This window comes from Mustela lutreola, chromosome 16 (assembly GCF_030435805.1).
Source record: "Mustela lutreola isolate mMusLut2 chromosome 16, mMusLut2.pri, whole genome shotgun sequence".
Lineage (NCBI taxonomy): Eukaryota > Metazoa > Chordata > Mammalia > Carnivora > Mustelidae > Mustela > Mustela lutreola.
This window is the reverse complement of record NC_081305.1, coordinates 689266-714744: the sequence shown is the minus strand read 5'-3', so window position 1 is coordinate 714744 and position 25479 is coordinate 689266. Positions and strand designations below refer to the sequence as shown.

General features: G+C 65.2%; 1 protein-coding gene across 2 annotated transcripts; it reads left to right on the top strand.

Annotated features, from left to right (window-relative positions):
- The first annotated feature begins 6012 nt into the window (after positions 1–6012).
- On the top strand, positions 6013–25263 carry CDH15 (cadherin 15). 2 transcript variants are annotated; one of them, XM_059150729.1, is made up of 14 exons: positions 6014–6209; positions 12182–12340; positions 12544–12699; positions 13716–13860; positions 18733–18893; positions 19764–19892; positions 20342–20527; positions 21307–21560; positions 22134–22276; positions 22440–22676; positions 22918–23157; positions 23260–23396; positions 23599–23766; positions 24706–25263. In XM_059150729.1, exons 1-14 carry the CDS (start codon positions 6168–6170, stop codon positions 24904–24906), a joined length of 2358 nt encoding a protein of 785 aa, XP_059006712.1. In that variant the 5' UTR covers positions 6014–6167; the 3' UTR covers positions 24907–25263. The 2 variants fall into 2 exon arrangements, with proteins under 2 accessions (XP_059006713.1, XP_059006712.1); XM_059150730.1 differs by lacking the exon at positions 22440–22676 and having other exon boundaries at positions 6013–6209.
- The last annotated feature ends 216 nt before the right edge of the window (positions 25264–25479 follow it).

Sequence of the window (25479 nt, the reverse complement as noted above, 5' to 3'; positions counted from 1 at the left end):
CAGCCCCACCTCTGTGCAGAGAGGAGCCCGGCCGGACCCTCCGCGGCCTCGCCGACATGCCCGGAGCTCAGCAGATGCCTTGGCTTATCTTGTGGGACAGCTAGTGGACAGGCTCTCTATAAAGTTCTGAAACTTGCTCCTCTCAGTGGCCATGCCACCACCCATGACTTCATTCCAGGCAGGAATGGAGCCCCTGGCCAGGGAGAGACCAAAGACAGGGTGAGCCGCCAGGGAAGACACGTCTGCGCACAGGCCATCACCCATGCTTAGACCACCACCCAAGGAGAGGAGACTCGGGCACTTTGCGAAGTCATAAACTGCGTCTGTGGACGTCCCCTCCTCGCGCTCCTGGAGCTGGGGCCTCTCTGTCAGATGCGGTCACGCGGACCTTAACTAGGTCCAGGTACAGTCCTGCCCCCTGGAGCCTCACTCAGGGGGAGGAGGTGCTGGACCCTGGCTGCCCACATGCCTCCGTGGCTGTGAACCCCACAGTGGGCCAGAGTGGTGGCCTGACATGAAAGCAGGGCCTCTCTGGAACTGGGGAAGGGTGCCCAGGAAAGAGCCCTGAGGGCCTGGGGCTGGGACAGGGTCCCAGCAGGGTCCAGAAGGGCCAAAGGACAGGAGGTGCTCACTAGTTCGGGGAGGCTGAGTATGGGAGGTGGAGGAGGAGGAGTCTGGAATGTTCCAGGGTTTCCAGCTTGGGGAGGAAGTGGAAGAGGGATGGGGAAGGTGGGGGGTGGGGCTCAGGCCTGGGCAAGCCTGGACACCCACCAGAGCCCCCGACTTGGGGGAGCCGGGGTCGGAGCACGGAGGCCCCTGTGTCCGGGAGAAGGCAGGGAGCGTGAGCACGGCCGAGGACGGCCGAGGCGCGCCCCTTCTCTCCCGGAGGCGGGGAATCCGCTCACCCGCCTGCAGTCCTGGCCGTGGTGGGGGCTTCTCGGCCGGACACCTGCCCCCCATCTTGCCCCAGCCTGGCCCTGCTGCCCCGAGTCCATCTGTCTGGCAGAGAAGTGCCAACGACAAGGCTCGCGGCCCCGTGTCTGTCTCGTGGGCCCTGTCGCTGGCGTGGGCAGCCCCTGCCCATGGGCACAGCCCCTCCAGCCGCAGCGTCCACCAGAGCAGCCCCAGAGGCCCCAGAATGAGGCGAACATAGCAGCGGACCACACGCCTCTGTTCCCACGGCGGGTTTCAGCTGAGTGGTCATTACTGCGATTCGTGTAGCCCCTGGGGTTCTCCACGCCTGCGTTTGTCGCCAAGTTGCTCGATACTGGTCGGAAGACGGCGGTGCCAGCTGTCGGGCTGGGGGTGCCGCGGGGCTGGTGCTCACTGGGCTGGCTCAGGGACACCCGCCCCGGGACGGAGGAGGGGCTGACACGCAACTTCACTGGCAGCTTCTCTGGGCCGCGTGGAAGATGAGCAGACGGGACCACGGGTCTTGGGCACAGCCTGCAGCCCTGCAGACAGCCCACAGGGCCCCAGGGACGGCCCTGGCCTCCCTGCCCCCCAGGTGGGGAAGGACGGGCCACCAGGTGTCCTGGAGCTTCTTCCAGTGGGGACCCTCCCCAGCCGCACTCAGGCCGGCCACTCTGAAGAAGGGGGCGAGTCCCCGATGGGTCCCCCCTCCTGGTCCCTGCTTGAGGACACGCTCTCTGCTCCCTGCTCCGTGTGCCAAAACCAGGCCAGTTCCTGCCAACGCCCACCGGCCAGCCAGGGGCAAAGACGCTGGTGAAGGATGCCCAGCCTGGAGCCTCTGCCCTGAGAGGGTCTCACACCACCGTGCCCCCGCCCATGGACTTCCCCGAGTCTCTGGCCTGTGCTCTCCCTCCCGCCTTCCCACGCCTTCCTGCCGGGCTTTGAAGGCAGCTGCCCACACCGTCCCCTCTCCGGGGTCCTCAGCACCCTGAGACTGAACAAGCAGGATTGGGGGAGCTACACACCTGCCCTAGGGGCTTGGGGAGCATGGGCCCCCCGATCTGTCTTGGTGAGTTTTTACTGAAGGGAGCTTCTCCATCAAAACTGACACCCGGGTGGCTCAGCTGGTTGAGCAGCTGCCTTCGGCTCAGGTCATGATCCCAGGGTCCTGGGTTCGAGTCCCGCATCGGGCTCCTTGCTCGGCAGGGAGTCTGCTTCTCTCTCTGTCTCTGCCTGCCTGTGCTATCTCTCTGACAAATAAATAAAATCTTTAAAAAAAAAACAACAACTGACCTTCTGCAGACAGCTTACAAATTCCTTTAAAACCTGACCATCTGCACCCGGTGACCTCTGTTCTCTGGCCTCTGTGCCCAGGGTGTTCCCTTGAACCTGGGCTCTTGAGCACTCCTGGGCTGACCTCAGGAGCTTGGGGCTCTGGTGGGGTGGCAGGGCTCGGCCGACGTCAGGGCCCCTTAGCCGAGGCCATACCCCAAGCCTTTGCTGGCCCTGCTGCCCCCAGCACATCCAGACCAGCCGCCGGGAGGAGTCCAGGCTGCCTGTAGCGAGCACGGGGACAACCTCAGACGAGCTGCTCCAGGCCCAGCCAGGGGTGGGCGAGGGGCCGGCAGCCCAAGGCCGTCTCTGGGGTCGACTGGCAGGACTCTGCGCTGACCCTATGGCCAGTGTCCCCTTATCCCTCCTGGGAGCGCAGCAGGGAGGGCCTCATGCTGGGGTCTGTTTGCCCCGGGGCGGCTGAGGGGCTGCAGGGTCACTCACGGGCGGCTCCGTTTCCAGAGGAGCCTGGGGAGCCACAGGTGTGTCCGGGGTGGGGGCGAGAAGGACCTGGCCCCTGAGCACAGAGCTGGGACGGCCTCTGGGCCACAAGTGGGAGAACCAGCCCGCTCTCCGCCGCCTGGGCCGGGCATCCCTAGAGCCACACTGCCCCCTGATGGCGCCCGGAGCCGTGAGGACACCTGGCCTCCCTCACACCCCGACCCACCCCGCCCAGGCCTTAGGGCTGATTGTCACCTACAGGGCCCGGGTAACCGCGTCCGGGGGACCTGGGGCCGCTCGCTGGCGGGAATCTGCATCAGCAAGGGGCAGCTGCAGGGTGGGCGGCGGCGGGGCAGCAGGAGCGCAGCCCCAGCGGCTGGGGGCTTGGAGGCCGGGACCAAGGGCCCACCGTGCACCTCTGCCCGCCCCCGCCTCCCTCCCGAGCGCTGCCTGTGACCGGCCATCGGCAGGAGTGTGCCTGCTGAACTCCGGTGTTCGAGCATCCGAGACGTTCAAAACAAGTGTGGGAATGACAACTCGGTGTGGGCAGCACTGTCCCTGGGTTTCTGAACAAAGACAAGGTCCCTCTAAGACCTGGGGGCCGCCGCCTGCAGTGCGTCCTGAGGCCGCCAGAGGGCAGGCGCGGCCGGCGCGGCCGTGACGCCACGGTCCCTGAGGCCAGCCCGGCCTTGTCCAGCGTGGCAGACAACGGATCCAGACTCCCTGTTCTTGCCTCCAAAGTGAGGGCCCCCGAGAGACAGCCGCGTGTGGGGGAGAACGGCGTCCGGGAGTCCTTCACCACTGTCACCCAGCCACCCCCAGGGCATCTCCACGAGGAAGCCGCCCTCTGCCCAGGCCAACACCTGGTGTCAGGGCACCCCCTTCCCTTAGCACCCCAGAGGCTCCTCTCTGTGTCCACCCTCTGTCCGAGTCCCCGTCCCCCATGGAAGCTCGAGCCCCAGGTGGGCAGGTGCCCCCCCAGTGCAGCCCCAGGGGCTGTGTTCACACCAGGCAGTTCTCTGGGCACGAGACCCGAACTGACCTTCACTGGGAAGATGACTCTCTGTGCCCCACGAGCTCCTGGCGGGCTGCAGGCAGCGTAGACCTGGCGGTGCTACCCATGCAGGAAGCCAGGCTGGACGCTCAGTGCGTACCCGCTGGTAGGGACAAGTCACTTGGGCCCTGACCTGGTCTGTCCCCTGGGACAAGCTCCTGCACAGTTGGTGGCTGACTGAGATCTTCAGGTCAGGTGTCCCGGGGGCCCCCCAAGTGTTCCACTCCATGTCCGAGAACAGAAGGCCAAAGGCATGGTGTTGGCTGCTAGAGGCAAAGCAGGCACCCCCAGAGGGGTCCTGATTGGGGGCAGGGCATGGGAGTGGCCCTGGCCTTTGCCGGGGTTCTGGTCGTGGGTCGTGGAGGGGACGAGGCCCCCCAAAGGGAAGCTCATGGCGGCCAAACGCCGCGGGCCTGCCCAAAGGAGGCTGCAGAGCTATGGAAAGACGAGCCACCGGGGGGGGGGCCAGAGCTACAGACATGGGGTGCAGGAGGTGGACGGTCCAGAGGCTAGGATGCCCCAAGTCCATGGGAAAATGAGAGGGCTCGTCTGGAGGGGCCAGAACCCCTTTAGGAAGGAGAGTGAACCAGCCCTGGACAGCCCATGGACAAGACATCCATGCTCCTGGAACCCAATCCCCTCCCTTGGACACAAGGGGAAACTGAGGCTGGTGCAGAGAGCAAGACGACAGGGCCTCAGCCAGGACTGGAACCCAGGAGGAGGGCATCCCTCCCTGCCCCGGGCAGGGGTGCTGGAAGGATTGCTCACCAGTGTGGGGGCCACACTGCTTCCCAATAGCCCTTCCTTGACCCTGGTGCTCACGCATGACTGGACCTGGCTTACCCTCCCCCTTGGGAACCCCCCCGACCACCCGAGACCGTTGAATGAGAGACAAGTGGCCAAGAGCACTGTGGAGGAAGGCTCGGCAAACAGAGAGACCTCTCCCAGCCATGTCCCTCGCCCCTGTCAGACTGCCTGAGGTTAACCAGGGGGACTCAGTCACCTGCCCCCTACCTCCCCCTACACTAGCCCCAGGAGGCAGAAACCCAAAGCATTCAGAGGGCCGCCCCACCCATGTTTGGGGTCCCTAACCTCAGAGGCAGGATGGTGAGGCCTCAGAGCCTGGAGATGGAAGGGGCTCCCCGCCAACTCCCCACCTTGGGGGACTGAGTGCCAGGGACAGAGTCCCTGCCAGAGCCTCCTGCAGGCAGTCTGGCCTCCTTCCAGACAGGCCACGGGCACAGATGGCTCAGCACCTGCTCCACCAGCCCACGATCTGGACAGGAGAGCAGAGGGACCTGCTCCGTGACAATCCCCACCCCTCCTGCTCCAAAGAAAACCTGAAAACACGTTGGCGCACAGGGTCCTCCTCCTTCACTCACCACCGTCCATTCCTGCGTGCTGGGTCCGTGGGAGCGCTCGCACACAGACCACTGCCCACCCGATGGGAAGCCACCCAGCAAGCCAGAGGAGGAAGGAAAGGAAGTGCTCCGGCTGGGTGGGGAGGGCTAACCCCAAGCTAGGTTTATGCGGGACCTTGCTCTGTGCTAGCCCTGAGGGTCAGCAGGGACAGAATGTGCCCTAAGATGCGGGGCGCCTGGTGCATGGCAGTGTCTAGTGGCAGTGGCCTCTAGACAGAGCCCTCAAGGCGGCCAACAACGTGCCTTGGTGGGGGGGGGGGGGGGGGGGCGGGGCGGATAGCCTGGGGAGGAGCACCGCAGGGAGAGGGAACAGCCAGTGCAAAGGCCCGGAGGCAGGAGTGGGCCTGCTGCATTCGGGGGCGACAACAGGAAAAAGGAAGGAATGAATGACTCAGTCCACTCCGGCTCCTAGCCCAGCCCCCACCCTGGCAGGCTTCCCTGTGTCACCGCTGGACCCGGGGGAGCTCTGCCTCCCACCGCAGACGCCTGACCTCTACAGGCCCGCCCTCCGGGCTGCTTCTGGCCAGCCTCGCCACGCCCCCCCGTGCGCACGTGCTGTCACTCAGCTGAGGCCCCGCCCCTGCCCCCCCACCCGTCCGCTCGTGCCCTCCTGTTCCCAGCCCGGGCCCCGCCCCCGGGCACATGTGCTGTCACTCAGCCTAGACCCCGCCCCTGACCCGCCCCCGCCAAGCGCGCTTGCGGACTCTCCGTCCAGGCCCCGCCCCGCCCCCGCCCCGCCCCCGCCCCGCCCCGCGCACACGAGCTGTCACTCAGCCTAGGCCCCGCCCCTGACCGCCTGAGGCACAGCTGTCGCTCCACCACACGGCCCCGCCCCCGCCGCCCCCACGTGCTGACTCTCGTCCAGGCCCCGCCCCCGCACACGTGCTGTCACTCACTCGGGCGCCCCCCGCCCCGCCCGCGCACTTGTGCTGTCACTCAGCCCGGGTTGTGTGGGAGCAGGAGGCCGCCTCGGGACGCCGGACACTCGGCCCCTGCTCCGCCGGCCCATGGACGTCGCGCTGCTCCTCGCCGTCGGGCTGCTGGCCCAGGTAAGGCGTCCGGCCGCGCGGGGTCCCTCGCCCCCTGCCCTGTCGGACTAGCCCTGGCCACCTGGGGGGACCCATGAGCTGAGGAGTCCCGGGTGGGTGCCCGGCGAGTGGCTCTCCGGCGGCAGGGTCACCGCCTCCGCCCCGACTGGCCGGCCCGCCAAGCTGGGGGGCCGCGGGAGACCACCCGCCCGGCCCTTCCCGGAGGTGCCCTGGTGAGCGCCGGCGGCGGGGTAGCAGCCCTGCTGGGGGGCCCTGAGCTCTGACCACACCCCGCCGAGCTGGCAGATGACCCTGCTTGGTCGTGGCTGGAGCCCGAGACACCCCCACCCTGTGCGCCGCAGGCAGGGGCAGCTCTGGAACCCACTGGCCCTTGGGGGAGTGCTCAGGAGCCCCTCCCCGGGACCTATGGCGGCCACCCCCACACTGCTGCCCCCCCCCCTCCCCCGTCCCTCTGCTGGGGGAGCAGGGTGGGTGGAAGGAACAGGCCACTGCCCACCCCAGCATGGGCACCCCACCCCCGGGTGGCCCTTGGGGCCCGGCAGGCACTCGGCTGGGCCTGGGAGCAGAGCCTGTGGCCTGCCTAGGGGGACGGGGCTGAGTCAGGGTCCCAGCCGGCAACCAGGGCCGGCCCGGGGTGGGGCCGCTGTGCATCACGCCGGACCTTAGTGTCCACGTGGCAGGGCTTAGGCCACACGCGCCCACAGGTAACCGCAGTGCCCGACGCTGGGGAGCAGCTCCCATTCTGGAGGCCTTGGGGTCCTCCCGCCTCCACAGAGCTCTGGCTGGAAGCTGCTCAGGTGCCCGTCGGCTGACCCCCCAGCCACTGGTCCCTCAGGGCACCCTGTCCCCCGGCTCCAGTCCCCGCCGCCCCGGCCGTTCAGCCTCCCCGACCCTCTCCACAGCAGCCCCTCTGGGCCTGGGCTGCCGGCGGCCGGCTGGCTTGGCACCCCCTGTGCTCCTCCAGCCCTCTGCTGGTGGCCACGCTGCGCTGGGGGTCTTCTGGGCGCCCCCCTGCAGGACCCTACGCCCCCCCACACACTGAGGTCCATTCCAGAAGGCTGCACACCTCTCAGGACCCCCCACGGGAACAGCATTCCACCCCCCCGTTGCCTTTGGGCCCAGTACATGAGACGTGCTGGAGTCCTGCTTGGGGTTTGGGGTGTGAACCCTTGACCAGGCCCCAGGAGAACTCTGCTGCTGGGAGGGGCGTAGTCCCCTCACAGATTCCCCCCTCCCCGGAGCCATGGCAGAATGACGGCCCTCCCCCACAGCTGGAGGCCTTAGGGATTTGGGGGATCAGCCACTGCGGCTGGGCCACTCGAGTTTTGCATTCAGCGTGGCTCAGGTTAGCACCAGCATCTGCCCGGACCCTTCCCACCCGCCCCCACCCGGCGCAGCTCTGGTTTGTCCAGTCCAGCCACATGGCAGGCGACGGCTGTTCCTGGTGCCCCTTCCTCTGCCTCCGTGAGCCCCCACGGCGGGCCAGTCTGGGCGTGGCAGAGCTGTCTCGGGGGAGCCCTAGGTGGGGGCCTGGGGACAGGACTCTGCATTGATCTGTTGCTTATAGGTGATTTTGGACAAGGCATGGCCCTTCCCTGCCTGGGTACCCTAAAATCTCAGCCAGTGGGCTTAGTGTGTGCTCTCAGAGCCAGTCAGAGCCTCCACAGGCTGACGCTGTCCTCATCACGGTGCCTAGCCCTGGACCCCCACCCCACCTGAGTATGATGGAGAGATGGGGAAGCCCAGATGATCCAGGGCAAAGCCATGACCTGCTGGAGGGGACCTAAGCTGCGGGTCCGGTGAGACATGTGGCTTCTGGAAGGAAGACAAGGGTGTAGTTGTGCTTCTGGGACTTGGCAAAGTGTGACCCTCCAGGGCAACATGGGACAGAGCCCCGAGCTGCAGACGGGGCCACATCCTCCAGCATGGAGACGGGTCATCATCCCCCTAGTAGTGTGACCGTCACAGGGGCAGCAGAGGGAAGCCGGCTCTGGGACCACTATCCTCTCCCTGGCGGGCAGGGCAACCTGGGGCCCCCAGTGGTGTGGGCCGCAGTAAGAGGGCAGGCCAGGCCAACAGCTGGCCCTGTCCAGCAGCCCGCTGCTGTGCCCCTCACCCCTCCTTTGAAGCAGCAGCTGCAGGGGAACGTAGGGGCGACATGCAGGGGTGTCTGTAGCCAGGGCAGCAGCTGGGCCCATTCCTGGCATGCCTGATGCCTGCCGGGCCATCCAGGAACGGGGTGGTCCAGATTCCAGCCTGGGGGGAAGGGGCTCGGGCCTGGGAAGCTGGTGGGAAGTGCAGACCCTAGCCACACTCCAGCAGGCTGCAGTCCTCCGGCCTGGTTCCCAGAACTTGAGAAACCTGGCGTGGGAGGGGCCTGTGCACGCCCAGGCGTCGGGTTAACCCCAGAACCCGGCTGCACCGGACAAGAGGAGACGTTCCCTTCCCCGGATTCAGTCACGTCACCGCAGTGGACGGGGCTCTGGGAAGCCGGGCCACAGAGGCAGTGCCACCCCCGCCCCCAGCTCAGGCCTGGCGCCTGCCTTCTGAATCTCAGCAGTGGTTTCAGGGAACAGCTGGGGCCCCTAGAGGCCAGCAGTGCCGGGAGAGAAAGCAGGCTCTCCTGACCTGACACCCAGGCCCCCAGCCCCAGGTCAGCAGCTTCTCGACCCAGGGTGGCCACCCAGGGCAGCAGAGCGTCGGCTTGCTTCACAGGCCCCCGGGAGACCGGGCCGTGCCTTCTCATTCCGTGTGCTGAGCCCGCCAGGGGCTTGTGGGGGAGAAGCAGAGAGCCGTCGGCTGAACCCAGGCAGCGCGGACTCCCACAGTGGGCAGTGGGAAGCTCAGGGCTCAGGAGCCCCTGGGCCGGCGTCAGGGCTGGGGGCTGGCCCAGTAAGGGGACAATGGTCTGGGTGTCTTTAGAGCCTGCAGACTGCTGTCAGGGGCTTGGTTAAGGGGAAGGCACGGGGTGTTGTCGGGCATCATTTGGGGGAAGTGGGGAAGTGGGTCCACGACACCGGTTGGCCCTGGCCCGACCCGGGCAGCGGCGAGGGTGGACAGCGCAGGTGGGTCCATGTCCACTCCGTGGTGTTTCCGTGGCAGCCTTCCTCCTCTGTCTGTGTGCTTGGGGTCTGTGTGAGCTGGCTTTGTCCTGGCACCAGATGTGCCATGATCCCGAGGTGGCTCCTGGGTCTTCCCACAGTTAGCCACGTCCTCTGGGAAGGGGACAGGACGACTGAGACTAGCTGAGTGCCCCAGACAGCCGGAAGTGGGCTGTGGCCCAGCCTAGCCACCCCACCCATCGCAGCCTCTGATCTGGGCAGGGGCCCCTGCCAAGGCTCTGTGGCTTCTGCTGACCTCCTGGACTTGGGCCCTGGACAGCCTGGGACCCAGGGCCCCTGGGCTGTGCCGCGATCGCGTTTGCCCCACACCACACTGGTGGACGTCCCAGAGCATCAGCCCAGGCCACTGGTGGAGACAGGGGTAGGGGGCAGCCGGAGGCTCTGTGGCTGGACGGGGCAGAGTGCATCCCCTACCTACTGTTCCTCCAAGAGCCTGTGATCAAGGACTGTGTGCGGACTGTCCCCCCGACCCTGCCGCCCCAGGGCTCTCCGCTCCCCATCTCCACGCGGAGGCTGGGCGGCTTGCTGTGTGCCCTAGCTCTCCGGCTCTCCGGCTCTGTGGGCTCGAGCAACGGCTCAGGCCCTCTGAGCTCCGCTCTGGGGAACTGGACGTGAGACAGCCCTCATCCATGCCCAGGGGCTGTGAGTGCTGAGAGAGGGCCAGGGGAGGGGCAGGAAGCGAGCTTGGAGGACGGGGAGGATGCCATGCCCTGTGCTGGCCTCGGGGCGCTCGGGAAGCAGACCCTGTCCCCGCTGGCTAGCGTGATGACACAGGCCAGCAGGTCTCCACTTGGCAGGAACAGCATGCTGACATAGAAGAGGTCTGTGCTCCTTGGGTTTGGCGAGAAGCCCCCGCCACCCCAGGCAGGCTTGGGACCAGCGCTGCCATCTGTCAGGCTGCGGGTAGCCTGGGGGCCTGGCCCTGGCTCTGTCCTTTCTCTAATCCGTGTTCGCTGCTCCCTGGATTCCAGGCCCGGCCCCTGGGATTTCAGATGGGGAGGCAGAAGGATTCCAGAACTGAGGAGGTGGCCTGGGGCCCCAAGGAGAGATCAGTGGTCTCTTGAAAGTTCCTGCTGTTTTGCCTACAAAGTGTGTCCAAACTCGTTGTGGGCCAGCCCTGGGCAGAGACAAAGCCTAGCTGGGTGCAGGGGAGGCCAGGTGAAGAGTGGAGGCAGCCGGCGTCTCCTTCCCACCCTGAAGCGCCGCCCTCACTTGTCACCGGTGCCCCCTCCCGAGCCACAAGGCCAGCCCATCCCATGCCCCTCTGAGGACTGTGTGGCCCCAGGCGGCAGCTGGGGAGTGAGCTCAAGGGGCTGAGGAGACAAAGTGCAGCCACGGAGCACACCCGCCCCCTTGGAGGTGCCCTGGGAGCCAACATGGTCCACCTGAGCAGGAGAGAGTGCCCCTCCAGAAGGGCCCAGGGGCCTGGAGACCCTCAGTGGGGCCTGAGAGCTTCTAGGGACATCCCCAGAGCACCGAGGGCTGGTGTCTGGGCAGGGGTGTCCGTCTGCAGACCCCCATCTGGCCAGGCCTTCCTTGGGCTTGGGGAAGGGCAGGAGGCAGCTGTCGGGGTGCTGTCGTGTGGGTGGGCGTGACCAGTGGACAGTGCGTCGCTGACATTCTCCTGCAGCCAACCCAGCTCCTCCCCCCGGGCCCCCCCCGGACCCCTCCCCGGGTCCTGACAGCTCTGATCCGAGTCCAGCCAGACTCTGCCCCTGGATACCCTGGTGCCCAGGCGGCCACAGTGCCCTAGCCCACGCTGTCCAGGACCCTGCTGCAGAGACCACAGAGCTGAACCAGGGCCGTCCCGGGATGTGAAGCTCGGGGTGTGTTCTGGGGTACTGCCTGCTCTGCCCGTAAGTCACGGGACAGGTGCCTTTTCCAGGCCACCATTTTCCTTCTGAGCTGGGGGAGCGGGCCTGTCTGTGGTCGCCACGAGAGCGGATGGCGGGTCTGGAGAGTCTCGGCACCACAGGTGCCCCCTCCTCCCTTGCTCCTTCATGGCCCTTCCAAGCCCAACGCCTGGCCTGAGGTAGGGCTTGGGAGGCGTCCATATGGCATACCCTCCCTTGGCAGTCCCACAGGCCCAGGCACCCCAGTTCCCTGGACGTGTGGAGAGGGAGGGGGGGCCCTCCCTGGGTTCCAGGAACCAGGGTGTGGGTGTGGTCTTGTTCCATGCTCCGGGGGGGCGGCCGCATGGGGGCCTGAGTCTCCATTCCCCCGGAGCAGCCAGGAGATGCCCCTGGGGGCAGCCCCTGTGGACCCCCGAAGAGCCAGCACCAAGGCCCGCCTCCTGGAAGTGTTGTGAGTGGAGGCCACACACTCTCTCTCCACACAGGCGCGGTGGCGTGGTCAGCCCGGGGCACCCAGCTGAAGCCTCGCGGAGGACCGGGGGGGACTGCTCGATGCCTTCACGGCCCAGCTCTGGCCGATCGAGCCTTGGACACGGGGAGAGACACCCCCAGCATCCGCCTCTCTTGCTGGTCCCACCCGGCTGACCACAGTCTTCTCGCACAAAATGTCCCTGGGAGAACCCCTCCCCCAGCTTGTTCCAAGCGGCTGGTTTGCTCCCCATTCTGCCTCTGCCCCTGAGCACCCCCTGCTCCCCTGGGAGCCTCCCTTGGGCCTGTTGGGGACGAATGGGACAGAGCAGCCTCCATGTCTCCCCGCCGGTTGGCAAACACTCAGGCCCGGGGCCTTCCTGGTCCCAGCAGCTCCCACGCGAGGACAGGAGACGGGTGCCGGGCCACGGGGGCTCCCAGGGCCACGAGCTCAGGCTCTGATGGTGGGCTTCCCGGAGGCCTGGCCCGCACACCACATGACTGACCGCTGTCTCCCTCTGTGTTGCAGAGCTTGGGCCTGTCCTTGGGGGTCCCTCGGCAGAGGAGGCCCAGTACCCTCTACCCCTGGCGCCGGGCCCCCGCGCTGGGCCGCGTGCGAAGAGCCTGGGTCATCCCCCCCATCAGTGTGTCCGAGAACCACAAGCGCCTCCCGTACCCCCTGGTGCAGGTGAGGGGCCAGGGGGGTCCTGGGCAGAGCGGAGGCTGGGCTGTCCCCCATGGGCCCCTGAAGCTGTGTGACTGGGGACAAGTGCCCTGTGGGGCTGTAGGCGGAGCTGTCCCCCCCCCCCAGCTGGGGGGAGGGGCTGAGGCTGGGAGGGGGCAGGACCCTGCCTCCGCGGCATCTCCCCAGCCCATGCTCTGCCCTGGCAGATCAAATCGGACAAGCAGCCACTGGGCAGCGTCATCTACAGCATCCAGGGTCCTGGTGTGGACGAGGAGCCCCAGGGCGTGTTCTCCATCGACAAGTTCACGGGGAAGGTGTTCCTGAACGCCATGCTGGATCGGGAGAAGACAGACCGCTTCCGGGTGGGGCCCGCTGTGGGAAGGGCTGGCGGGAAGCAGGGCCTTCCATCGGGCTCCTGGGCCCAGGGTTGGGACATTAGGGCATGTGTCCTTCATGAGGAGGTAGGCACAGGGATATGGGACTAGGACCTGAAGCACAAAGGTGTTGGGGTTTATATTCCCATCGCACAGATGAGCATGCACAAACTGAGGCCCCGGGAAGGCGTGCTTGGTCCTGCCAGGTCCTGCCAGGGAGGCTGTCAGCCTCCCAGCAAACACCACTGGACCCTGGTGTGGTTTCACCCCCCACGGCAGCGCTGCCCCCAGCCCTGCTGCGTCTGGTGGGAGTGGGGTGTTGTGAGGAATCCTACGGTAGCCAACGGCAGCTGTGCCTTGATTCTCAGGGGCAGGTGGCACAGGACTGACCCCCTGCGGGTGAGGTTTGAGACAAAGGCTGGCGGGGGAAGAGAAGAGCCAAGCCAGGAGGAGGCTGCAGAGGGAGGCCGCGGAGTCATCAGCCCTCCCCAGCCCCGTCTCTCCAAAATGCTGGAATCTGTCCTGGGGGAGGAGACTTTCCACTTGAGGTTTCCTGCGCTCAGATCTTAAGAACAAGCTCTTGGCTCCTGGGAGTTACCAGGACCGTGATTTCACCTGGAAATGATCCTGCCCTCTCTCTCCAAGAGTGTGGGACGTGGTTTCATTTCAAGTGTTTTCTACTTATTAAGCTCCAAGAGGAGCCTAACCCAGTTGGCAGAAGGGAGGGGGTGGGAGCGCTGGGGAGAGTGCGCCTTCGGTCTCGCAGGGAGCACAGCCGGGAGCTTCCCAGCAGCCAAGGCAAGACGGGAAGCTGTGGGCAAGCAGGCTGGCCTTCAGGGACAGGGACGTTGCCCCTGCCGTGGGCACACCCCACCCCGTGCCATTTCTCCTCTGTTGGGGGGCATTTTCCAGCCCTGTGTCGGCACTTGTCATTCCTCCTCTCGGCCTGGTGGGGACCACCCTCGTCTGCGGTGGTCCAGCAGCCCTGGTCTCTGCTTGGCTAGCTGCGGGCCTTTGCTCTGGACCGGGGAGGAGCCACGCTGGAGGAGCCCACGGACCTGGAGATCGTGGTCGTGGACCAGAACGACAACCGGCCCGTCTTCCGGCAGGAGGCGTTCATGGCCCGGGTGCTGGAGGGGGCCGTCCCAGGTGAGGGGGAGCTGGGGCGGAGGGGCGCTGGGCCCGTCCGAAGGCCTGGGGGTCCTTCCAGCAGCACTTTCTGTGATCCTTCAGAGCTTCCGGAGTAGGGACGTTCCACAAGTCACCTCAAGTCACTTCCCATTTCAATACGAATCCCCAACCCCCAAAGTCTCCCTGGAGAGGCCTCCGGGATGGCTGAGTCCTCGTGGCCCAGCCGCTCGCTCCACACGGAGGGAACGGGTCCATGGCAATGGCACAGGCACGGGTCCCTGCGGCCAGTTCTAGAGTGCTTCGCCCCCCAGAAGGAAACCTACCCCCCCCAGCAGTCACCCCACTCCTCGCTTCCAGTCCGACATTGTGATCCCAAACAAGCCTTCCGTCCTTCCCGAGTCTTTACGGGATGGCCTTGCTTGCCTGACCCGTCCCAGGCAGGATGGACGTCACTGCAAACAGCGGCTCCTTCCTCCTTCCCGCCCCGCTCCCAGGGCTCTGGGTGGAAGCACGGGCAGGGCAAGCCGTGCACCTGAGCAGGGAGCGTGGGCTCGTGGGAGGTGGGCGCCTGCTTGGCCACTCGCGTTTCTTTTACTTCATCTCAGTTTTCGTGTTTGAAGACATAAAATAATCTTTGATCTCTACTTTTAAGAAGATTCATTCACTTTAGAGAGACTGTGGGAGCCCTGGGCAGGGGAGGGACAGCCCTGAGCGGACTCTGTGCAGAGCCCATGCAGGCTGGATCCCAGGACCCTGAGCACATGACCTGAGCCGACACCAGGTGTCGGACACGTCGCCAACTGACGCAGCCAGGCGTCCCTACTTCTTGCTACTCGGGCATATTCTGAGACTTGCACGAGAGTGGCAAAGTACAGCAATAGAGATGTGAAGTTTATCTTGTTTGCTTTAAACTGTTTTTTTCTTTTTTTCCTTCCTGTCTCCGTCTTTTCTGGGCTGCTGGGTGCAGACCGGATACCCTCAAAGAATTCGCCCTAATAAGTTCGGCACAGCGTAACACTCAGTGTCGGGAAGTTAATACCGACACATACGAAGGGTTTCAGCCCGGGGATGCCTTTACAGCAGGGGGCGGGTCCCCCTTCTCCGGAGCGGCTCTGCACGTTGGCGGCTGCACGCTGGCCGGGCCCTCGGTGGGCGGCTCCTGGCTCTTGGATCCCTGAGGACAGTCTCTTGTTCTTCTGTGCGTGGAAGCCCGGGAGCGAGGCAGGGAGGTCGCAGACGTCTGCGAACGCAGGATGGCTCGGCCTGGGGAAGTGGCAGCGGGCGGAGTCGGTCTCCCCGGCCTGGGGCTTCTGGTACGGACACTGTCAGCTTCAGCAAGCTCCGCGGGGTCCGTGCCCGGAGGACGTCTGTCCGGCTGCTGCCCCCTGCCAGGGTGACCAGCACTGCGTGGCACCTGCCGAGGCTCTGTTGGGGCAGGGGCAGGGGCTGGTCCCTGTGCACCCGAGCCTTCCGCCTGGAGGGTTATTGGGGTTCTGTCCCTCCAGCTCAGGGTGGCGTCCTCCCCCCAACCCCCGAGCATCAGTGGGTGGCCAGGTCTCCTTGCCCCGGACTCAGGGAGATTTGCCTGACCCACAGGGCCGCGCCCCAGGCTTCCTCCTGCACCCCCGCCCCCGTTTCTTGTGAGCGCTGCGGGGCCGGCAGAAAAGACCTGACCGTGGGCACAGCCCCCTAGTGCGGGCCCCCTGGACTGTGAGCCGCCGCGGTCGTCCACAGTCTGCCTTGGGCCTTCGGATCCAGTTCCCGCGTCTGCCGGCCGGCCCTGCTCCGCCGGCGGGGACGCCTGTCCTCGGAGGGGCTGGGCGCGCCGGGTGCTGGATGCCTCCTCACCTCGTGCCCCGGCCGACCTGCCCGACTCAGAACCAGTGCGGTTCTGCGCCGCAGCGGCTCGCGCCCGTCACGAGCGGGGACTGCACGGCCCGTCCGCCGCGCTCCTTAGCCGTGAGCTCTTTAAGCCACGGACGGTTCTTTCCAAGAAGATTTTGCTGTGCTCAAATGCGTGCAAACGTCACCGTCCTGACCGGTGTTGAGGGACAGTTCAGGGGTATGAGAGTCTTGCACAGGCGGCCCCGCCGTCCCCAGCGCTCGCCTCCTTCCCGAACTGTGTCCCCATCGAACACCAACTCCGCTGCCCCTCCCCCAGCCCCGCTCCTCCCGGGCGCTCCGGCCTCTGTGAGTCTGTCCGCGCGGCGCTCCTACCAGCGGAATCCTGCCGTCCTGTCCTTCTGTGACCGGCTGGTCTCGCAGACCACGACTGTCCTCCGGGTCCTTCCTGTGGCGCCAGGACCTCCCTCCTCCTTCGAGCTGAATGCCCTTGGGTTATGCGGCCGCCTCGCCCGTTCACTCGCAGGCGCATACCTGGGCTGCTTTCACGTTTTAGCTCTTGTGGATTCTGCTGTTGCGAACGCGCCAGCAGGTCTCCAGGCTCCGCTTTCAGAAGTGGGACTGCTGGGCCACGTGGTGACCGTGAGTGACGGCCGAGGGACGGCCGCGCTGTTTGCCCCGGAAGCTGGGCCGCTCGCCCCCCCGCCAGCAGCGCGAGGGGCCCCCGCGCACTTGCGTCTTTGCCAGGGTTGCTGTTCAGGTGGTCGTTCTCAGCAGTAGGCTCCCTGACAGGCGTGTGCCCCCTAACAGGCGAGGGGGTGTCGCTTGGGTGCGCGTTTCCCTGACGAGCGATGTGGAGCCTCTTTCCGTGTCCGTATTGGCCGTTCGTCTATTTTATTGGGAGGAATGTCTCTTCAGGTCTTCTGCCCGGTTTTGAATTTTGCCACGTTTTCGTTGTTTATTTTTATGGGTTCTCTGTGTAGCCTGCATATCCCTTGACATCTACGGATATATCTACGGGGTTTCTAAATGTTTTCTCGCATGCTGTGGAGTACCTTTTTTATGTGGTCGGGATTGCCTTTGATGCGCAGCATTTGACAATGTTCACGAGCCCAGTGTGTCTAGTTTTGGGGGCCTGTGCCCTTGGTGTCCTATCCAGAAATCCTTACTGAATCCAATGTCATGAGACGTTTGCCGTCTGTTTTCTTCCAAGAGCATAACCGTTCTGGGTCTTCACGTTTATGTCTTCGATCTCCTTGGAGTTAATTTGTGTGTACGGCACGAGGCAAGGGTCCGGCTTCGTTCCTCCGCAGGGGACAGCCATGCTTTCCCGCAGCACTTGTTGGAAAGACTGCTCTGCTCCCCCTTGAATGGTCTCAGCCCCTGGCCAAAAATTACTTGACCTGTTCCATTGGTCTGTCTTCCATCGTCTGTCTTCATGGCCACACTACACGGTTTTGGTCGCTGTACCTTTGGAGTCATTTTGAAATCAAATTATGGGGCTTCCAGTTTTGTTCTTTCTCAGGATTGTTTTGGTTATTTGGATTTCCTTGAGATTCTCTGTAACTTTAGAGAGGTTTTTCTGTTTATGCAAAGAAATTGTCCTTGGGATCTTGATAGAGATCGAGCCGAATCTGTAGATCACTTCGGGTAGTACCGACATTTCCCCACAGTAAGCCTCCCGGGGCGCCGGTGTGGCTGTCCGCTAAGGAAGCCTCCAGCTCTCGACTTCCGCTCAGGTCATGATCCCAGGGTCAGGCTTCACGCTGAGTGTGGCATCTGCTCGAGACTCTCTCCCTCTGCTTCTCCCTCCCCCAAAAAAAGAATGTATTTAAACATATAAAAATGTTACATACAATGTATCATACGTGGCTCCTGTGCACATACGTACAATGTATCAAATGTGGCTCATACATACGATGTATCATGGTTCACATACACACACAAAATCTTAGAGATGTATTTAAAGTCTCCTAATGCATGAAGCTGGGATGTGTTGCCATTTCGTTGTGTCGTCTTCAGTTTCTTCCCGCAGCATTTGTAGTTTCCCGGGTCCTGGCACTGACACTGTGAAACACTTAGACTATTACTTGAAGACCATGGGTTTGTCAAAGTGTGGGTTTGTGTGGCTGGATTCGGGATTCGCACGGGGGCGATGCTGCCTTCTCCTTGGTGCGTGTATCAGGAGGCACCCACGTCCCCTCCCTGGAGACGTTGACTCTGATCTGCCTCGTAAGAACGCGTCTGCCAGGCTTCTCCACTGTGATTTTTATTTTTTTCCCTTTGTAACTAATAGGTATCTTTTGTAAGGTACTCTGAAACTGGGCAGGTACCTGTTACTCCTTAAACTTCCCCCAGCCATGTTGGCATCTGCTGGTGGCTCTTGTCGTCGGGCTGGGAGACCCTGGTTCCCTCCGGGGTGTCTCCTCCCTTTGTCAGTGGGCTCTCCGGTCTATGGGAGCACTTCACCCCTGTATATGCATGTGCCATTGTATGTTACGTGTTTTATTTTGTTGTTGTTGTTTTTAATTTCTCTGGACTTTCGGAGTCTGATTCCTTCAGTGGGTTATGATTCGCTACAAACATCACTCTGATGCCCAAATTGTCCCACATTTGGCCAGCAGGAGGCTTATGTTGGCCCTTCTGGCTGGCAGAGCTGGGCGAGGTGCCTCCTTGTACACAGATGTGTGCACGTGTGTATTGTGTGCTGTGTGTGCCACTCGCGCCTGTACATACATGTCTCTCTACCTTTGTTAGTCATGAGTTCCCGTGGCCTCTGTCTCCTTGGGGCCGGCCTCAGGGATTCCAGCCGGCTCTCCCCAGCTGACCTGGGGCTCTCGCCCCCTCCTGGGCTGTGTCTGTGTCTGGGGGACACGGGTGTCAGCTCTTTGGGTCACACAGGCCTCCTTGCGAGGCCTGAGTGTTCAAGTTTGTGCAGGCCGAATGGGGGGCTGGACCTGGTGTGGTGGGCCACAGGGAAGTGTCGGGACACACCCTGGGGCCGGGCTGGCCCGTGTGCATTGCTGCCGTGCGTCCCTGTCTTCCCAGGCACCTATGTGACCAGGGCCGAGGCCACAGATGCTGACGACCCGGAAACCGACAATGCAGCCCTGCGCTACTCCATCCTAGAGCAGGGCGGTGCCCAGGTGTTCAGCATTGATGAGTACACGGGGGACATACGCACCGTGCAAGTGGGTCTGGACCGTGAGGTGAGACCCCAGGGTGCCGCCACGGATGCTGGGGGGCCGGGGCAGCCAGGGCCCCCCGACCTATCTTTGCTCACCTTGTTGGCCGTCTGAGCCTGACACAGGCAGCTCACTTGCAATGGGCCCCCCGCCCCAGCCCTGCCCGCCCCAGCTGCCCCCCGCTGCTGCAGAGGGGACCCCCCTTGCCTGCAGGCGCTCCCAGGGGCTCGGAGCACACGCTCAGCTGGGACACCTCTGCCCCTGGCTGGTTGTAGGGTGCACTCCACGGAGGCTCTGGAAGGCCGTCTGAGCCACGCCAGCCCTGACAAGTCCTCAGGCTGTGTTCTGCCAGAAGCTTCTCCTGCCTCGTTGCCGACAAAGCCTTCGGGCTTTCCAGCCTCGGGTAGAGCCCTGCGAGGGGCTACACAGTGACCAGTGACGCTCTGGGGCCACTCTTGTATAGCCTTCCTCTGGGGAGACCTCTGGGGCCCCTCGCTGCTGGCCTTCTGTGCAGCTCTGATACCTCCGGGAGTTTCCCCATGGCCACCCGCACAGCCTTAGGACATCTTAGGGGTCTGTCTCTCTCCCTGCCTCTGGACTTGGCTCCCCAGGGCAGTGACCCAGCTTGCTGGTGCCCTTCAGCCTCCAGCAGGCAGCAGGGTGCCCTGTGGATCGTGTCCAACTTGGTAACTGACATCTCGCCCCCTCCCAGGCTGGGGCAGAGCGTGGGGTCGGCAGTGGTGTGGTCAGACCTGGAAAGCAGCTGGCCCGTTTTGCTTGGGAAGAGGGTGGGGCGCTGGGGCCCACTTGGGGCTCCAGGTGCTCACAGGGCTCTCCTGGGAGGGCTCCTTGCCTCACCCCCCAGGCCCCTGACTGCATGTCCCATGCCCCCAGGTGGTCGCCGTGTACAATCTGACCCTGCAGGTGGCGGACATGTCTGGAGACGGCCTCACTGCCACGGCCTCGGCCATCATCACCCTCGAGGACATCAATGACAACGCCCCTGGGTTCACGGGGGACGAGGTGGGGCCACCGTCCACGCCCCTGCTAGGGACCGCCCTTCCCTCCTTGGGCTCCTGGCGGGGACATGGGACTTCGAGAGACGGGAGGTTTTGGAGAAGGAGCCCTGTGTGGCTGAGGCAGAAACCCCAGCCAGAGATGCTCCCCGTGAGCGCGAGCGGTCGGAGGAGCTGGGAGAGAGGCCCTGGGGAGACACGGCCCTTGGGGAGCAGGAAGGAACCTTCCCTCCAGGCCTGCTGTGCGGGAGGGAGCAGTCAGCCCTGCCCCCCAGGGGAAGGCGGACCACCGGGTGCCTGGCGTGCAGCTGCGCCCACAGAGTTGGGCTCTTGGGGACCCCTGGAGGGCTGGGTGGGCCCCAGACTTGGCTGGGGGGGACCGGGGGGAGCAGCCCCGCCCGGAGCACCTCCCCGCCCCCCACAGCCCTGGCAGTCACGAGGGCTGGGCTCCCACAGTTCTTCATGGAGGTCACAGAGGCTGTCAGCGGAGTGGACGTGGGGAGGCTCGAGGTGGAGGACAGGGACCTGCCAGGCTCCCCCAACTGGGCGGCCAGGTTCACCATCCTGGAGGGCGACCCCAGCGGACACTTCACTGTCCGCACAGACCCCAAGACCAACGAGGGTGTGCTGTCCGTGGTGAAGGTGAGTGCGGGGCTCTCCCAGTGGGGTCTGCTGCTGGTCCTGAGCGCGGGGACCCTGTCCGGGGCACCCTCCAGAGAGAGCGGAATGCTGGGCTGCCGGGAACGCTAGGGCTCTAGGCTCAGGCCACGCTGACCCCAGGGCACAGGGACCAGGAGGGGCGCCCCCGCCGCCTGTGTGCTGTTTCTGGATTTAGGGAACCGAACCTGCTCAGGCGTGGAGACGTGTACGGGCGCAGACCGTACCTGGGTCCGCCGGCCGGGAGCCCAGCACACAGAGATGTGCGTGCGCTCGGATGCTGCCACGGGCCGGGCTTGGTGGACGCGGGCCGGGAGCTCCTTTCTCCTCAGGAAGCTCTCTGTCTGCTCCTGATGGCTCTGAGCCACAGAGGCGGCCCGCTCGGGTCCTCCAGGACCCTCTTTTACTTAAAGCCAGCTGATGGCAAAGGTTAACTTACCCCGGACGCCAGAGCCTTCTCTGTTCCTGGATGCTATTCCCGGTGTCCCCAGGGAGCCACCAAGCACGAAGCACGGGCCGCTGATGACACGGCGCCGAGCAGACTCGTTCGGAGTGACGAGTGTTTACTGTTTGTCACATCATTCTTCACACCTTTTGGTCCCGAATCATTTTTATTTCCCAGGGCTAAAGAGGAGGAGGGAAAGGGGCTGTGGGGAAGAGACGGGGGGGCGGGCAGCAGGACCCCTGTGGGGGCCTCGCCCTGCCCGTAGCTGCCTCTGGGGCCAGAGTCATCAGCGACTTCAGCTCTGTGCCCCCCACCCCAGCCTCTGGACTACGAGCGTCGGGACCAGTACGACCTCACTGTGGCAGTGCAGAACGAGGCCCCCCTGCAGGCGGCGGCCCCCAGGGCCCAGCGGGGCCAGGCCAGGATCCACGTGCAAGTGCAGGACGTCAACGAGGCGCCCGTGTTCCAGGAGAACCCGCTGCGGACCAGCCTGCCCGAGGGGGCGCTCCCGGGAACCCCCGTGGCCACCTTCTCTGCCCAAGACCCTGACACCCAGCAGCTACAGAGGCTCAGGTGGGGGTCCCAGGGCAAGGCAGAGGGAGCGCAGGGCCCCCTGGTCCATTGCCCAGCCAGGGCCAAGAGCACGGCCCACCCTGCTCTGAGGGCGGAGGGCTCGTCTGTCTGTGCACATTCCTGAGGGTCCGTGGGGCCTCACGGCCTGTGTGTGTGCCTGCTGCTGTGAACTTGTCCCGTGAGGCAGGGCTGCCCATGCTGTTCCCGCCTGCCCCAGTGCCAGCCCTGTCCGTTCTGGCCAGCTGGTGCCCCTCCGGGTCAGTGTCTCAGAGTCCGGATTTCACTCCCAACAGGGTCCTGCGTATCCGTCTCCATGACGCTCCGGCGTTGAGCCTGGCCGTAGCCCCTAGTGGCCATGGCCCCGGGCCTCAGTTTCCTTGTCTGTCGATTGGGACAGACAGCACGGGCTCAGGGCCGTTGGAGGAGTGGCTTCGGAGGGGCTCGTGTGTGCTTCCAGTGTGTGTGCGTGTGTGTGCATGCAGGGGTGTGCTGCGTGTGAGTGTGTTGAAGTGTGGCCGCACCCCTGGGGTCCTGTGTAAGCGCAGGGCACTCTGTCCCCTTCTCGGCCACTAGCTACTCCAAGGACTACGACCCAGAGGACTGGCTGGAAGTGGACGGAGCTACGGGCTGGGTCCAGACGCAGCGAGTGCTCAGCCCCGCGTCCCCTTTCCTCAAGGACGGCTGGTACAGAGCCATTATCCTGGCTCGGGACGATGGTGAGGGCCGCGCCTGTGCCTGGGCTCCCGGGCCCTCTGATCCAGCCTGGGGATCCCTGCCCCTGCCCCGGGGCTCAGAGCTGGCCCTCCATGGAGCAGACTTGGAGGGTGGGCGGTGGGCTCTGACAGAGCAAGGAGCCCACCAGGCCTCCCCCGCCTGCAGCCTCCCCACCCTGCACGGCCACTGGGACCCTGTCCATCGAGATCCTGGAGGTCAATGACCACGCCCCTGAGCTGTCCCCACCATCTGGTAGCGTGTGCAGCAAGCCAGAGCAGGGCTCTGGCCTTCTCCTGGGGGCCACAGATGAGGACCTGCCCCCCCACGGGGCCCCCTTCCACTTCCAGCTGAGTCCCCGGGTCCCCGAGCTGACCCGGAACTGGAGCCTCATCCAGGTTAATGGTGAGCTCTCCCGACCACGATCCCGAGGGGCCAGACCTGAGACCTGGGGGGGAACCGCACACCATGACCGCGGTCCTGCTGGTTTCCCCTCCCAGTGGGCAGATGGGGAGACAGAGGCCCTGGGTCTCGGGATCCCCGCCCAGCAGAAGAGGGTGCCGAGGGGCCCTGGAAGGAGGGGTTGGGCTGGGGTGGGGACTGGCACGGCCAGGAGGCCCCTGCTGACCTTGGGTGTCCCCCACAGTGAGCCACGCGCGCCTGCGTCTGCGCCACCAGGTCCCAGAGGGCCTGCACCGCCTCAGCCTGCTGCTCCGGGACTCAGGGCAGCCGCCCCAGCAGCGCGAGCAGCCCCTGAACGTGACGGTGTGCCGCTGCGCCCAGGACGGGGTCTGCCTGCCAGGGGCCGCGGCCCGGCACGCAGGGGGCGCGGGCGTCAGCCTGGGCGCCCTGGTCATCATGCTGGCCAGCATCGTCCTGCTCCTCCGTGAGTGCCTGCGTGCTGACGTCTGCTGCCCGCGGGCCGTCCCTGACGCCAGCCCGGCCTCAGCCTGACCTCCTGCCATTTGCTCTCCCTCCTGCCCCTCAGTGCTGGCCCTGCCGGTGGCCCTCGTCACACGGTCGCGGCGGCCGTCTGCGGACAAGGGATTTCTGCACGGGCTGCAGGACGACCTCCGGGACAACATTCTCAACTACGACGAACAGGGGGGCGGAGAAGAGGACCAGGTTGGGGGTGTCGGGGTGGGGTGGTGGGAAGGGTCCCTGGAGGGCTGGGGGGCACCCACACGGTCCAGGAGGAGGCCCCCCAGCTGGCCCGCAGGTCCTCCTAGGCCTTCGTCCCCAGCACCCCTTCCCCCGGGCAAGGTGTCTGGGGCAGAAAGCCCACCTGTGATAGATCGGGGCTGCGTTCCACCCCCTTCGTCCCCAGGACGCCTATGACATCAACCAGCTGCGCCACCCTGCAGAGCTGGCTGCCCTGCGCGACCCCCTGGGACGGCCGCCGCTGCGCCGAGACGCCCCGTTGAGCCGCGTGCGCCCCCAGCCCCCCCGCCTGCTCCCCACCAGCCCTGCTGACATCGCCGACTTCATCAATGACGTAGGTGCCCCTGCAGGTGTGCGAGGGGAGCAGGGCCACGGGGCCACGCACATCCCCACTGATGCGTGTGCGGTGGGGACCGCCAGACACGTGTGTACCCCGTGGACCCTTGTGGGCCCCCCCGTGCATGCGCCATCTGTGGAGGCAGATCCGTCACCGGGGACACTGGCTGAGCCTCAGGGGAGCGTGGGAGGATCTGAGAGCCATGCAAAGCTGAGACACGGGGGGGTACCACGGCCGCAGAAGCCTCATTGGAAGAGGAGTGGCCCGCCCGGCCCTGGGTTGTGGTGTGCCTGGTTGAGTGGGGGTGGCAGGGCCTTGCTCTGGGACAGGTGCCACTGAGCCCCGGCAGAGAGACATTGGTGCGTCCCGGGCCTGGGCGTGCAGGTGTCCCTGAATCCAGGCACCCCGGTAGTTTCTGTGGGCACGGGGTCAGGGTGTTCCTGCAGGAGGTGCGCAGAACACGGGAACCCGGCTCGGGGCACCCAGGACACGAGGGCAGGTGCTGCACCCGGGTCAGAGGGACCCCCAAGAAGATGCCTGCGCTTAGGACAAGCCCAGGGGCAGGTCCCAGGAGTGTGGCCTGGGGAGCAGAGCAGAGATGGAGGGGACAGAACCGTTTGCAGAACCTTTGAATAGGAAAAAGCAGGTGGTCCCACAGGGGCGAGGGCTGTCAGGGGTCTCCCGATCCCGGCCCCAAGGAAGGAGAGCCGTGCAGAGGGAAGTGTCTTCTCAGCCTGCGTGGGGGGTCCTGGTGGTCCTCTTGCTCTTGCGTGCTCAGGCCTGTGCCCCCAGACCCCCCCCCCCCATGCCGGGGACCCTCCCTTCTCAGCATCCGAGCCTCAGGCAAGTTTCCTCTGTGGTGCTGCCCGACCTGGAGGGTCCCCTGGGGGTGGGGGGAATGCGCAGGCGTCCTGAGCGCTCGGGGCCTCTCCACAGGGCTTGGAGGCGGCAGACAGCGACCCCAGTGTCCCGCCCTACGACACAGCGCTCATCTATGACTACGAGGGCGACGGTTCTATGGCAGGGACGCTGAGCTCCATCCTGTCCAGCCTGGAGGACGAGGACCAAGACTACAGCTACCTCTGGGCCTGGGGCCCCCGCTTCGCCCGGCTGGCTGACTTGTACGGACCCCCGTGAGGGCCGGACCGAGGGCTGGGGAAAGGCACTTTCTGATCAGACCTGTGCCTGCTCTGCTGAGGGCACAGCCTGGTCAGGGACGGCAGACGTCCTTCCCAGGACGGGCAGCCTGACCTCAGGGGCCTGGCACTGTGGCTACAGAGGTGGGCAGGGGGCACCCCGCTCCGTCCCTGAGGCTCTCGGGCAGCCTGCTTCTCCTGGGGAGGCCCCTGGTCCACGGCCCCACAGTCTGGAGGGCCCCTCCCTGGGGAGAACCAGACGACTCTGCTCTCAGTCGCGCCCCTTACGCGGACCTCATCTTTGTGTGGAAGGAAGCTGCCCCCCCTCCCCAGAATTAAAAACGTGCTCTTCTCTCCACTGGGGGCCGTGCAGTGACCCACAGAGTCCAGCTCCCCAGCCCGCCCCCCACAACTGTCCTCTGCACGGGGCTGTCCCCCAGGGCATGGGGCTGGTGGGAGTGAGCTGCACGGAGCGGGTGGCCCGGGGCCGCGGGAAGCAGCAGCGAGTTCGCCAAGCTGCACGGGTGCTGACGTTATCCTCCGCGCACACCGCGGGCGTGGGGGGGAGGGGAAT

What these genes read in the sequence shown, in the direction of transcription:
- CDH15 (XM_059150729.1), top strand. Translation starts at nt 6,168, where the DNA reads ATGGACGTCGCGCTGCTCCTCGCCGTCGGGCTGCTGGCCCAG. An exon ending in CCGTCGGGCTGCTGGCCCAG is followed by an intron (nt 6,210 to 12,181) that starts GTAAGGCGTCCG and finishes TCTGTGTTGCAG; the next exon opens with AGCTTGGGCCTGTCCTTGGG. An exon ending in TCCCGTACCCCCTGGTGCAG is followed by an intron (nt 12,341 to 12,543) that starts GTGAGGGGCCAG and finishes CTGCCCTGGCAG; the next exon opens with ATCAAATCGGACAAGCAGCC.